This window comes from Anomaloglossus baeobatrachus, chromosome 5 (genome assembly GCF_048569485.1).
Source record: "Anomaloglossus baeobatrachus isolate aAnoBae1 chromosome 5, aAnoBae1.hap1, whole genome shotgun sequence".
Lineage (NCBI taxonomy): Eukaryota > Metazoa > Chordata > Amphibia > Anura > Aromobatidae > Anomaloglossus > Anomaloglossus baeobatrachus.
Window position 1 is genome coordinate 418322331 of NC_134357.1, and position 15138 is coordinate 418337468.

At 48.2% G+C, this 15138-nt stretch overlaps 1 protein-coding gene across 1 annotated transcript in view; it reads right to left on the reverse strand.

Moving 5' to 3' along the window:
• The window catches only part of ITGB3 (integrin subunit beta 3), a 107867-nt gene that overhangs the window by 16882 nt on the left and 75847 nt on the right, over positions 1-15138 (reverse strand). Inside the window, exons 11-13 of the mRNA XM_075350291.1 lie at positions 5099-5321; positions 3908-4011; positions 2051-2170 (exon numbers count right to left, since the gene is read on the reverse strand). Coding sequence (XP_075206406.1) covers positions 2051-2170; positions 3908-4011; positions 5099-5321 — 447 coding nt within the window. The remainder of the gene's footprint in view (positions 1-2050; positions 2171-3907; positions 4012-5098; positions 5322-15138) is intronic.

Below are 15138 nucleotides of genomic sequence, written 5' to 3' on the forward strand. Positions count from 1 at the left end.
TGTTTTATCTTTTTCAGTTTGTGAAAATAAAACCGGTGATGGACGGGCAGCCCGCGGACGGTCTGTATTTTACTAAGGGGGAATGTGGCGCCCTGGACAAGCCAGGGGCCACAGGTAACAACACACACACACACCCCCACCCTCAGCAGTGAACAGCAGTCATCCCCAGTGAGACCTGATTTCTTCCTCGGGTTCAGACAGACACACCAGGTGGGCGGAGTCAGGCAGATGGGCACGCCCACCGAGGAGTTTAGCTGGCCTGAGGCAGGAAACAAGCCAGACAAGTCCAGGCAGAGGAAGAGAGAGGAGGTCTGCAGAGAGGCAGACGCAGACTGGGGCCTAGGTTGGAGCCTAGGGCCCTCGTGTAGCAGTCAGGCAGATGGTAGTAGCCGTCTGCGAGAGCCGGGAAGACAGTCTGGTGGAACCGTAGGTAGCCGGGGCTGGGCGGTGGCCCACCGGTACTGAACCGGGGAGCCAGCTGGAAACCGGAGCGCAGGAGAAGCGTACGGAAGGTGCAGGAAAGGACTTACATTACCAACCTGGGGTCAGGAGAAAAACATCGCAGCCTTCTGTGGTACCCGTCCATCCAGCCGTTTGTTTCATCAGAGACTCAGTGTGTGTTACTGGCTGAGTGAGTACCACCGTGCCGTGCGGCACAGCGCTGACCCCGCGACCCTGCACCTCACCAGGCCCCGTAACCCGCCTGCCATCCATCCCTACCTCATCACCGGGCCCCGGGACAACCAACCCCCCTACCCACGGAGGGGAGAATTAACATCCAGGCTGCTCCCTGTCATCGCTCCCGGGATCCCCGTCCAGAGCAGCGGTGGTGTCACCAATCTCACCACAACCGTGGGTGGCGTCACGTGGGTGGCGTCACGGACAATATCAAATCCCCACAATCAAAGCCCCTTTTCACTCACGGGTGAGGAACGCCGCTCGAGTCCCCGGGATCCGGCCCACCGCTCGAGCCACCACCGAGCAGCAGCAGCCGGACCGAGCAGTGGGAGAGCGCAGCGTCCCCTCCCCTGCCCGCGACACAAGCGTTACCATTCCCCATATCAATAGGGCAGGGATCACCGACCTTTGGCTTTCCAGCTGTTGTATAACTACAGCTCCCAACACCCTTTTTTTATGCTCTGCCACGTTGCCACGTTGTTGTTTGTTGTCACCTATTCACCATTTCCAACTTTCAAAAATCACAATTCCCCCGCCCCCCCCGCAGATGTACTCCACTCCCCCCCTGGCATATTTTTTGTAGTATTTTTGTTTTCAACAGTTTAATATTACAGTGCAGCATTTTAAAGGATTATGTGACTTTTTACTCTAAAAAGTGGCCAAACAAGCAACAGAGTTAAAAAACTTAAAATTTTTGAATTAGCACAAAATTTACATTTCAGGCCATTTCAATTAATTTGGCATAAAATCAACCAGCGCAAAAAGAAAGACAAGACAGAAAAGTGACTAAGAAAAACCACAAAAGATCAATTGGGGCCAAAGATTTAGATTTTACCAATCCAACAACTTTTCTAAGGACACCTAACTTAGTTGACGAGAACTCTACTTTGTACTGATGAGGAGCAAAAACTCAGAAACACTGCTGTCTATTTTTTCGATTAATATCACAAGTTGTGTTTTCAGCATTTTCTTTGGTCGGACATAGACTTACAGGGTGGCTACCTATATGTTGCACTAGAGAGACAATTTTCTTTTTTCTTTAGAAGATCTAATTTGACTTGTTTTCCCAAGGAGCATTGCCTTCCACACCTCCCTACATCAGCTGGATCTTCTCAAGTAAAACCGTACTTTCCAAAAGTAGATTTTACCCACAAGACTGTCACACATGTGAAGACCACCCAATGTCTGACTATAATAAACAACATAATTTGTTTGCTGGACAGCAACATGAAAAACATGCCAAGGTCGTCACGTCCAACTGTAGGTCAGTGCATTATTAATTATTATGTTGTTATCTTCCGATGCTCAAGGTCAAATATGGCTGTTCTGAAGGACATTTGTGGAAAACGCTTACTAGCTCTCACATGCTTACCTGCTTCATTAATAACATACAATACGGACTTCCCACTGGAGTCCTCATGGTACTGGAACCTGACCACGCAGTCATCCTCGTCCTTATAGGTGCAGTTTACTGCATTCTTCCCATTGTCAACTGAAAAGGAAAAAGGAAAAAACTAAACACCAAAAAACACGTGTCTGCAAAAGGAGTTTCTGATTTGGCTTCTTATACTAAGTCATGTGGCAATATCCTTTAAAGGGTCGATCTTGACTTTTAGAATTACTTCCTGGAATAGGTGGTACTAGAGTTTTTGACTTCTTCCTCTCTGAAGAAGTTATTTGCATATTTAAATTACCATAGGACCATCGTATGGCCTATAAGTCTCTGTACGCCAGTGTGGTGCTTTCCACAAGGAGATCCCAGTCAGAGGTTTCTCATCCATCCAATTCAGATGTCCTGCTTTTCCCTGATGAGGGACAAACATCCCAAAACCAGTCTGCAAACTGAGTTTCTGGTTTGGCTTCTTCTCTCATGTGGAAAAGCTTATTAAAAGTTCAACATTGACTTTTAGGATTGATACATCCAATAGGCGGCATTTGAGTTCTGTCCTCTTTAAAGAGGCAATATGCTTGGAAGGGAAAAAAAAACATTCAGCTTTGAGCTGTATATCCAACTTTGGGTCTAAACCCTGCGCGAGTAGTTTACAGTTCTATACAGATAGGAACCCCCATCTTAACATCAATCATGCTGTAGCTGGACCTTACTTAACGGGTTTTCCAAGATAAGAAAAAAAGTTTGGCTGTACAGTTTTGTCTATTTGTAGTGCTAGGTCAGCTTTAATCAAGAGAAATGGGCTAAGCGTAAATACAAGATATGGACCATGGGCATGAGTGGTGCTGTTTCTGTGAAAATAAATCAACTATAAATTTCTAATGCCATCTATATAGATTACACCCCTTAGGTGGCACACAATTTACTTCTAACAACATAACCCCTGTACTATGACCCCTGTACTAAAAGGTAACCTGTCACCAGGATTTTCCCTCATGAGCTGTGGCCACCAGCAGTGAGTCCTTATGTACAGCATTCTAGAGTACTGTATATAAGAGCTGATACCGCACTATAGAATGTAAAAAAACACCTTTATTATACTCACCTAGGGGGCGGTCCGGTTCGATGGGTGCCGCTGCTCATGGTCTGGTGCCTTCTCCATCATGTGCAGTCACCGTCCCCCTTCCCAGTCTCGTGTCAATGACGCATCCTGCATCATCCACACAGAGTCCGCGATTGCGATCCTGCGCACTTTGATCTGCCTTGCTGAGGACAGCACAAAGTACTGAAATGCGCAGGCGCGAGGAAAGGTCAAAGACCGCTCATGCATGCGCACTACAATACTTTGATCAGCCCTCTGCAGGGCAGATCAAAGTGTGCATGTGCATGAGCACAATGGGTGACTCTGCGTGAATGAGGCAGGGCACGTCATGCACACGGGGCTGGGAAGGAGGATGGTGATTGCACAGGAGGTGACGGACCGAGAGCAGCGACACCCATCTGACCTGACCGCCATGCAGGTGAGTATAACAAAGGTGGGTTTTTACGTTATACAGAGAGGCCTGGGCTCTTATATACCGCATTTCAGAATGCGGTATATAAGGGCTCACTGGTGTGGTGGTCGTGGCTCATAAAGGAAAAACCTGGTGACTGGTTCCCTTTAAGATAGGTTTTTGTATACTGGGTAAATGAAAGGGAACCCAACAGCTGATTCAGCCTGCCAAAGTCATGCAGCATAAATCAGCTGTCTGGCTCCATTCAACGCGACAGTATATCTTTATGTCATTATAATGGGGATATCAACATTTCTTCTGAATTCTGAAAGCACAAATTACTTACCTAGCTCTGTCACAGATACGATCTCATCACGGCATATTCTCTTGCACATCGATTCATCCTCAAACCAGGGACCACGCTCAAACTTCTTGCATTCCACACAACCCCTGATTTACAATGGTAGATATCAGTGACATATAATATAAATACTACATAGGATATCACTCAAAATAAATAATAATTGTCTGTGTCAACTCCTTTGTGGATTAATAGTACCATTCAGTTAGCCCTCACCATACACATAGAACTGTGTGAAGCATTTCATAAAAGTGAGTGTAATGTACGAAAGATAATTGATAAAGTTTTGTATGCCTGCAGCTGCCACTAGAGGGAGCACAGGAACTTATTGCATACTCCTTATACAGTATGGAACGAGCGCCATAACTCCTCTTAGTGGTGAAAACATGCAGCCAGAATTTTATATTCCATTTCTTTGGATATAAATAAGGCTTAATTGAGTTAATTCGCTATAAACATTTGTTATGAAATTCATCATAACAAAATATTTGCTCTATTTTGTTCTTAGTTCAAGGCTGGACATTCCCTTTAAGGCTATGTGTCCATGGGACAACGAACTCGCAGATATTTCCGCAGGTTTGTCAGCAGATTTCCCGCAGCTGATCCCCGGAATCCGCAGCTGATCCCCGGAATCCACAGCTATCCATTGCTGTGGGTTTCGAGCTTTTTTGCTGCGGTAAACCTGCGGGACAAGTGCGGAAATACCTGTGGAAGTCCAGTCTTCTATGTCCATAGTGGAAAGGCAGGAATTCCGAAGATATTTCCGCATGAATAATTGACATGCAGTTACCTGCGGCTGCAGTACATCTGCAGCATATTCCGCAGCCGCACATACAGCAGCATTGATACAGCACTACCCAAATCCCATAGGATAACATGGGGAGTGTCTGTACTTGCTCAAACCTGCGGCTTTATCTAGAAAATCTAGATAAATTTGCAGTTTTCCGAGGCAAAATCCGTGGGTACGTTGTCCCGTGGACACATAGCCTAAGGAACCAAACTAGTTAATATGAGTAATGAATAGGAGCGGCAATACTCTTCTTTCCTAGAGGCACTAATATGTGATTTATATCTGCACGCCAGTGAAAAATTGCATCACTGATAAGGAGTGGGAAGATGCTAGGGGGAATAGTTATGTAAACTGTTTACCAAGAGGGTGCAAGAGCTAAAACTCACTTTTTAAAGGTACAGGCATCTGGACAAGTTGGACATTTTTCACAAGTGTCTCCATATGAACCAGGCTGGGTGCAGTCGCATTTCCCGCAAACACATTGTCCCCTTCCGCTGCACAGGAGCCCACTGCTGGACATACACATGTCTGTGCGGGTGGTGCAGTTACAGTAATCCCCCGTCCAGTCAGACTCACAAATACAATCCCCGCAGTTACACTGTCCATGTCCTGGAAGGTAGAAAAAAAGACAAACAAGAATGTATGGGCAGTCCGATATAGGGGAAGGAGTGAGACATGCGAGCATCACATGAACGCTACAAAATGACTTCCAGAATGACATTTGTTTAGCTCAAATTCATGGTCTACACTCTATGTTATAAGTATCACTATTAAAGGGGTTTGTCCGGTCTAAATCCATAAATCTGTAACTAGAGACTTACGAATCCTCACATCGTGCACACTGCAAGTGTATTGAACAGTATTGAACTGGCCCCTCCAGTCAGATTCTGGCCTACAGTATGTATATTGCTTATTCCCAGCCACATGACTGCCGTTGCCAGCTCTGAAACCGGCGAATCTTCACAGTGCACAATGTGCACAATGTGAGGATTCACAAGTTTGCAGTCACATAGCATGACACTGATTGACTGCAGACTGATGGATGTAGACTGGACAACCACTTTAAAGCTAAATGAAGAATTTGAGACATTACTAAAATAACAACAACCCAACTTTTGTATTTTTCTCTGTATCTTTGTCCATTGTCTTTTCAAGCAGAAGACACCTCACAATTCCCTCCTTTTTTTTCTGAAGTTTTGTAATCCTGAAGTATCTTTTTTCTTGATTGTTTACTGAACACTTTTTCTACACATTTTTTGTCAACTTTTTAAAATAGTTTTCAGAGGTTTTCTTGTCTTTTTATTGGTGATTTCCAGATTTTTTTTTAAACCCCATTAAATTCTGAAAATAACTCGTATTTTTTACTGAAAAAATATTGACATAACGCTAAAAAGCCCCGTGGTCGTTTTAGACTTCCCTATGATTTCTATTGGACACTACTGTCTTATTAGTGGATATCCCAACGGATGGGCTTTTGGCATCTTTTTAATGCCTAAAGTGTTTAACCCCTTAACGACCGCGGGCCGTAAAATTACGTCCTAAATGACATAATCTTACTGCCCGCGGTCCTCCGGCGGCAGCATGCCGCGATCGGCACACATCTCAGCTGATTTTCACAGCTGAGATGTGTGCCTGCTAGGCACGAGCAGAATCGTTATCTGCTCGTGCCGATTAACCCCTTATATGGCGCTGTCAATACATGACAGCGCCATTATAAGCGCGATTGCGGTAAGCATTTACTTACCGCCCGAAACCGGAAGTCACGTGACGCGATCACGTGACTCCCGATAGTTGTCATGGTAGCACAGGGTCATGTGATGACTCCTGTACTACACATGACTTGGTTTCACTTTCGCTGTGCCCGGGGCACAGCAAAAGAGAAAGACAGCGTATCTGCTGTTTACAGCCTTCCAGCTGTGATCAGCAGATACTGCAGAGCGATCGGAATGCTGATCGCAATAGCCCCCTAGGGGGACTAGTAAAATAAAAAAAAAAAGTTAAAAAATAAGTTTTAAAAAATTAAAAAAAAACAAAAAAACCTAAAAGTTCAAATCACCCCCCATTCGCCCCATTGAAAATTAAAGGGTTAAAAAAATAAAAAATATACACACATTTGGTATCGCCGCGTTCAGAAACGCCCGATCTATCAAAATATAAAATCAATTAATCTGATCAGTAAACGGCGTAGCGGCAAAAAAATTCCAAACGCCAAAACGACGTTTTTTTGTCGCCACAACTTTTGCGCAAAATGCAATAAGAGGCGATCAAAACGTAGCATCTGCGCAAAAATGGTACCGTTAAAAACGTCAGCTCGAGACGCAAAAAATAAGCTGTCATTGAGCCTAAGATCCCGAAAAATGAGAACGCTACGGGTCACGGAATATGGCGTAAAACGTGCGCCACTTTTTTCGGACAAACTTCCGATTTTTTTTTAACCCCTTATATAAAAGTAAACCTATACATGTTTGGTGTCTACGAACTCGCACTGACCTGAGGCATTACACCCACACATCAGTTTTACCATATAGTGAACACAGTGAATAAAATATCTCAAAAACCATAGTGCTATCGCACTTTTTTTGCAATTTTTCAGCATTTGGAATTTTTTTGCCATTTTCTAGTACACAATATGGTAAAACTGATGGTTTCATTTAAAAGTACAGCTCGTTCCGCAAAAAATGAGCCCTCACATGACCATATTGACTGAAAAATAAAAAAGTTACGTCTCTCAGAAAAAGAATGGCGAAAAAAAAAAACGGAAAGCGAAAAATCGGCCGGTCGTGAAGGGGTTAAAAGATGTTTAAAAGCTGAACATATGAACAGCAAGTCATTTTCCCATACAAATTAATAGAAACATTCTTTTGATTATTTTGTTAGTGCTTTTTCCAACATATTTTTAAAGGGAATCTGTCACCGTTTTGCGTTCTCTAGTTATTAATATGGGCATACAGGTGGCACAGAGGTGAAATAAGGCATACCTGTATGCCTCCTGGTCGTTTTGGAAAATTCCTCTTTTAGATCTTTTATCTTCCGGGCTATGGGGCGTGCACTGCCTGGAAGATAAGCCTGCCTCCAGTGCTCATTATACAAGATTCTTCCTCCCTTCTTTTCCCTGGTGTCCTTGTGACGTCAGGTGTGCAGCTGGAAATATCACGCCTGCACATTATGCCTGCCCTCCCTCCCTGCACTGTTTCGCCTTTCTGTGGGCACAAGCTTCAATTTTGATTTTTGCAGGCGTTGGGGAGTCACTGCAGCTTCACAGTGCAGGAGAGAGAAAGCAAGCAGAATGTGCAGGATTTCTGGCCGCGCACCTGACGTCACAGTACTCTGAAGAGAAGGAGAGGAAAGACCGGAGGCTGGCTTATCATAGCCCAGAAGATAGAACATATGAAGGAGGATTCTTGCCAAATAACCCCTCATCCAGGAGGCATACAGATATGGCTAATTTCACCTGTTTTCCATCTCTATGCTCATATTAATATTTTAAAAAAAAATGCAAAAGGGTGACAGATTCTCTTTAAGTGGACTCACTCAACAAAGGCGGAAAAAGTCACCATATGATCATACCCTTCCTTAATACATGTAGGATTGTGGCAAATATTAGGTCTCCCTCTACATAAATATGTGACGCCCCTGGACTAGTCATGGCATCACAGGGTACTGCACTTTCTATTCTTTAGTGCAGGGCTCAATCCCCCATGGTTCTGGGTTCCCAACCTATGGTACTGCCTCCATCAGCATCCAAATCCCAACCACACCTCACACCACACCCTGTCAGAAACACCAGTGGGCTTCTGAGCTGGAAAAGGGCCGCTCACCTAGGGGTCAGGCAGACTGGTGGGAGGGAAGTAGAACAGAAGAGTGTTAGCCCTCGAGAAGTGAGGAGCTAGGGGAGTGTGTGGCTCCCTGGGTTTTAGAGGTTAGGTCGCAGAAGGTGGTCTGGGCCCCGAGGAGTCGCAAGGTATTGAGGCTGGGTGCTTAGACCTGGTCTTAGAGGACGGTCAGCAGCTCGAGTCTAATAACCGGTCGGGACTGAAAGCACGGCGGGGTACTGGACCCTAGGTCGGGGAGTAGCTTCAGGCAACCCGGCAATTAACCTGCGGAGGATAGTGACTTTATGGACTGTCCCCAAGAAGCTCAGAGATCAGGGGCACTAGCGCAACAAGGGGGATAGGGCTTTCCAACCCACGCAGCCCACAGAAATCCCAAGCGTAAGCCCTTGAGAGCACAGCTCCACTACCAACAAGTAGGGAGCGGGGCCTGGACAGCTTTATGCCAACGGGCTACCAGACCACTTCTAATTTGTGCACAGAGGCAGGCTCCGGACCACCCGGTAGTACTATATGGGACGGATACCCGCACGAGCTCCCTCAAGAGGGCAGTGGCACCCAGTGACTTGGTTTACCTTGTTGTCAGAGTCTGCTTTGCGGTCACATCATCACCAACAATGCCTGAGTAAGGACATGGTCCTCTCCTGCTCCCAACCAGCTCTGCACTCCCCTACACCAGCATTCCCACCATCCAGAGTCTCAGGGCCTCCCCTACCCGTGGAGGGAACGTCATCTGGCTGCCCCACTCCTTCTCCCCCGGGTACTCCCATCGGCAGCAGCGGTGCTCCCCTTACCGTGAACCAAGGGTGGCTTCACAAACTCTTATCCCCTGTAAATAGTCCCCTTTACATTTGACGTGGCCGCGAGCCACCGGGTCCGGAGACCCTTGAGCCACAGCAAACCCCGGATCCAAGTGGTTCGACCGCTGCAGTGGCGGCTCCTGTGAAGCTCTAGTGATATCCATGCCCAAGAGAGTAAAGGCAGTGCTTGAAAAGAATGGTGAGCACACAAAATATTGGACACTTTGAGCACAATTTGCCAATTTTACTTAGGGGTGTACTCACTTCTGTTGTCAGCGGTTTAGACATTAATGGCTGTGTGATGAGTTATTTAGAGGACACCAAATTTACACTGGTATACAAGCTACTACGTTACATTGTATCAAAGTGTCATATCTTCAGTGTCGTCCCATGAAAAGATATACCGTAATAAAATACAGTATTTACAAAAAAGTGAGGGGTGTACTCACTTTAGTGACATACTGTAGGATATTCTTGGAGCGGGAGGGAGATGAGGAAACGATAATAGAAATTTTTATGTGTTTGCCTCTTTTGATGAGAATATTTGCTGTCCGGTCAAACATGAAATTCTGCCCAGTGTACAGTATAAATTGGGATCACAGGAGTCATAGCAGTGTACATATTGGATCACCTTGGTTTGACAATGTAACAATTGTAATAAGTACCAGTATATACAGGGGGACAGAGATGTCTGCCCGGTGCACGATTCATTGTACTATGAAAATTGTTGCATGATAGATCCAAATACAATTTTGGCAATGGAAGCAAATATAATGTTTATAGACGAGCAGTAAAACAATTTCAGTGGTTTAACCTTCCCACATATCCCACACAGTCTGCCTGCTACATCCTGTTTTAAAGCCAAAAATTACACTCTTGTCCTTTACACATCCAATTATATTATATTATTCAATTTAAGAAAGAAAATCCCCAAACATCTCCCTTGTACATTCTACTAAATCAGTAATATCTTTCCCCTGTATCTCTTATTACTGCATATAAACTCCCCTGTATTATTATTATTATTATTATTTAATTTATAGAGCACCATTAATTTCATGGTGCTGTACATGAGAAGGGGGTTACATACAGAATACATATACAAGTTACAGTAGACAGACTAGTACAGACGGAAGAGGGCCCTACCCTTGCGGGCTTACATTCTATAGGATTATAGGGAGGAGATAGTAGGTGGGGTGTAGATTGGGCGGCAGCTCCGCACAGTGGTCGGGCGGCAGCTCCGCACGGTGGTCGGGCGGCAGAGAGTTCATTGTAGATTGTAGGCATTTCTGAACAGGTGGGTTTTCAGGTTCCGTTTGAAGTTTGCAAGGGTAGGGGATAGTCTGACGTGTTGAGGCAGCGAGTTCCAGGAGACTGGGGATGCTCGGGATAAGTCTTGGAGTCGGTTGCGTGAGGAGCGAATGAGAGAGGAAGATCTTGGGAGGACCGGAGGTGACGTGTTGGAGTGTAGTGGGAGATTAGTTCGGAGATATACGGAGGAGAGAGATTATGCACAGCTTTGTAGGTCAGTGTTAGTAGTTTGAATTGGATACGGTGGAAGATTGGGAGCCAGTGGAGGGACATGCAGAGGGGAGAAGCGGGGTGGTATTGAGGAGAGAGGTGGATTAGTCGGGCAGCAGAGTTAAGGATGAACTGGAGAGGGGCGAGCGTGTTGGCAGGGAGGCCACAGAGGAGGATATTACAGTAGTTGAGGCGGGAGATTATGAGGGCATGCACTGGCATTTTAGTATCTCCTCCTATTACTATATCCTCTCCATAACTCCTTGTATTATTCCATAAATACTCCCATATATCTCCTCCAATTACTCCATATATCTCCTCCTATTACTCCATATAACCTCCTTACACCTCCTACTATTATTCCATATATCCACCCCTATTTCTCCTCCTATTACTTCATATAACCTCCCCTATATCTCCTCCGATTACTCCATATAACCTCCCTATATCTCCTCCGATTACTCCATATACCCTCCCCTATATCTCCTCCTATTACTCCATATAACCTCCCTAGATCTTCTCCTATTAATCCAGATTACCTTCCTGTATCTCCTCCTATTACTCCATATAACTTCCCCTATATCTCCTCCTATTACTCCATATAACCTCCATATATCTAATCCTATTACTCCATATAACCTCCCCTATATCTCCTCCTTTTACTCCATATAACCTCCCTATATCTCCTCCTATTACTCCATATAACCTCCCCTGTTACACGTCGTGGCTCTCTTATTGCAAGGAATGAGGTGGTCCCCCATTCCTTGTCTGCCACGAGCCCTCCTGCTCAGCAGCGCCAAAGGTCTGGGAGACTGCAGGAGTTGCCTTCTCAGAGACACAGCAGAAGGGTGACACCTAGTGGTTCTCCCCTTGCAAGGAATGGAGCGGTCTCCCATCCCTTGCCTGCCACGAGCTCTCCTGCTCAGCATCACGGAGGCTCTGGGAGGTTGCGCAGTGTGCAAAGAATAGATGCTCAGGGAAGCAGCAAGACTTCCCATGTCTCTGCACATTGTGAAACCGGGGACCCCGCCTTTATGACCCAGAGGCAGGAAGATGAGCATGTGCTCCACGTGACGTCTTCTGATTCGCTCACTGATATCACACGGCCCGATGACGAGGCTGGTGATGTGCTGAATCCTGACTGGCTGTGCCAGGACGTCACAAATCCTGATTGGGTCACGCCCGTCTCGCGCCCGCCCTCGGGTGGAGCTACACCTCCTTAAAAGCTCCCCCTGCCATCATGGCGGTGCGCGACCGTCCTTCTATGTTTGGATGTCAGGCAGCGTGCTGCCACGCCACTGCTCAGGCATCATTGTCTTTTGTGGGCTTGGCCCTTGCTGCTTAGGCAGCACCTGGTTTGCAGGCCATGTTCCTGCCTTGCTGCTCCGGCAGTATCTCCTTCAGCAGGCCGTGTTCCTGCCTTGCTGCTCCGGCAGTATCTCCTTCGACAGGCCGTGTCCCTGTCCCAGGTGAGCTCCTCGAGTCTCCACCGGACTCACCTGGTTATTGAAAGCACACGTGCGTGGGCACCTCTGTGCTACCCTCGTGCCATATCTTGTGACTCCCGCTGGCACACGTGCGTAGGCACCTCTGTGCGTCCCCGTGCAACAGGTACACCGATCGAGAAGCCCCGAGCCATACAACCCTCACGGGTTAGGGCGGACTGGTGTACATAGATCGTCTGTGACATTCCAGACGATCACTAGTAGCAACCCGCTCACTCTTTCCTGACCATAGCAGCGGTCCCTTACACCGCACAGTGGACCTTGACCGGCGGAAGCTGTCCATTTCCCATCTTGGCACGCTTCCCCGGGTCCCCCTCGTAACATTACGGTCGCGCCAAAGGTCTGGCTATGGCGGAAGAGCAGCAGCAGTTGCTGCGTTATGTGCAGCAGTTGGAGTCACGATTGGCAGCAGTGGAGCGGTCTTCCCCCGATAAGGCTGCTCTAGCAACAGTCGCCACCCAGGCGGCTACTCAGGCTGTGGAATTGTGCGGAAGGTCGCCTCGCCTTGCGCTCCCAGAGCGCTTCAGCGGGGACAGCTCTGAGTGCCGTCGTTTCATAAACCAGGTTACCACCTACTTGGAGTTGTCCGCGACTGATTACGCTACTGAGAAGGCGAAGGTAGCCTTCGTCCAGTCCCTGCTCACAGGGAAAGCGCTAAAATGGTCCACTCCGCTGTGGGAGCGCGGAGATCGGGTAGTGAATCACCTTCCAGTTTATCTTGAGGCCATGAGAAAGGTGTTCCTTGGGCCTCAAGTCACCCACGACTCCGCGCTGCGGCTCCTACGTCTTCGGCAAAGTTCCACTTCAGTCGGGGACTTTGCAGTACAATTCAGGACACTCGCCGCAGAGCTGGACTGGCCAGATAAAGTCCTGGGAGGGTCTGGCAGGGTTCGTCAAAGACGCACTGGCCACGCGTGACGTGCCGACCACCTTAGAGTCCTTGATTCGGCTTGCCTCTCGCATGGACATCCGCCACGCGGAGCGGAGGCTCGAGGTCTCTTCGGCACCCACGTCTACCTGGTCTATAGAGCCTCTGACTCCCCTTCCCCACCAGACCGGTCTCCCAGCCAGCTCTGTTGATGACTCTGTGGAGCCAATGGAAGTCTCCAAAGTGGTCTCCTCTACCACAGGTTCTCGGCCGTCGGCCATTTGCTTTGCCTGTGGGCAGGAGGGACATGTAGCTACCCGATATTTGAAACCTTCGGAAGAAAGTCAGTGTCTTGTTTCACCTTCAATCAGCGTGAGGAGGGTCATTTCCACTTCCCAAGACCAGGTGCCACCTGGTAAGACCCTCACTTCCTCTGACTCACGGAACGGTGTGCTGTCATGGGATCAGGCCTCCAAAGTTGGGGCCCACTTCGGGGTCGACAGGACCAGAGACCTAGGGGTCAGGCATTATTGGGGGCCGGCGGTAGCCCAGGATGTACAGAAGAATATGGGAGTCCGTACGTCGTGTGCGTATAATAAACCGTTCAGGCCGAGACCTGCGGGTCTTCTTCACTCTGCGCCATCTTTCGCACCTGGGGACCTAGTGTGGCTGTCTTCTAAACATATCTACCTTCCGGTACAGACAGTCGAGTTCGCTCCTAGGTACCTGGGTCAGTTTACAGTAATAGAGCGGGTAACCCCGGCGGTATATCGACTCCAGCTCCCTCCATGCTGGGCTATTTCTAATACTTTTCATGTATCTCTTCTGAAACCCGTACGACCTAAAACCTCGGGGTCTCTGCTGTCCTAGGTTGGCTTCTCGTCCGACGACCCTGAAGTAGCGAAGCTAGTAAGAACAAAAATTGTACAGGGCAAGAGGTACTTCCTCGTGGAGTGGGTCGGTCGTGGCCCGGAGCATAGGTCCTGGGAATTGGAGGAGCATGTCCACGCCCCCGGTTTGGTGGCGGCCTTCAGGTGCAGGAGAGGGGGGGACCCTAGACGGGGGGGGTAATGTTACACGTCGTGGCTCTCTTATTGCAAGGAATGAGGTGGTCCCCCATTCCTTGTCTGCCACGAGCCCTCCTGCGCAGCAGCACCAAAGGTCTGGGAGACTGCAGGAGTTGCCTTCCCAGAGACACAGCAGAAGGGTGACACCTAGTGGTTCTCCCCTTGCAAGGAATGGAGCGGTCTCCCATCCCTTGCCTGCCACGAGCTCTCCTGCTCAGCATCACGGAGGCTCTGGGAGGTTGCGCAGTGTGCAAAGAATAGATGCTCAGGGAAGCAGCAAGACTTCCCATGTCTCTGCACATTGTGAAACCGGGGACCCCGCCTTTATGACTCAGAGGCAGGAAGATGAGCATGTGCTCCACGTGACGTCTTCTGATTCGCTCACTGATATCACACGGCCCGATGACGAGGCTGGTGATGTGCTGAATCCTGACTGGGTCACGCCCGTCTCGCGCCCGCCCTCGGGTGGAGCTACACCTCCTTAAAAGCTCCCCCTGCCATCATGGCGGCGCGCGACCGTCCTTCTATGTTTGGATGTCAGGCAGCGTGCTGCCACGCCACTGCTCAGGCATCATTGTCTTTTGTGGGCTTGGCCCTTGCTGCTTAGGCAGCACCTGGTTTGCAGGCCGTGTTCCTGCCTTGCTGCTCCGGCAGTATCTCCTTCGACAGGCCGTGTCCCTGTCCCAGGTGAGCTCCTCGAGTCTCCACCGGACTCACCTGGTTATTGAAAGCACACGTGCGTGGGCACCTCTGTGCTACCCTCGTGCCATATCTTGTGACTCCCGCTGGCAAACGTGCGTAGGCACCTCTGTGCATCCCCGTGCAACAGGTACAC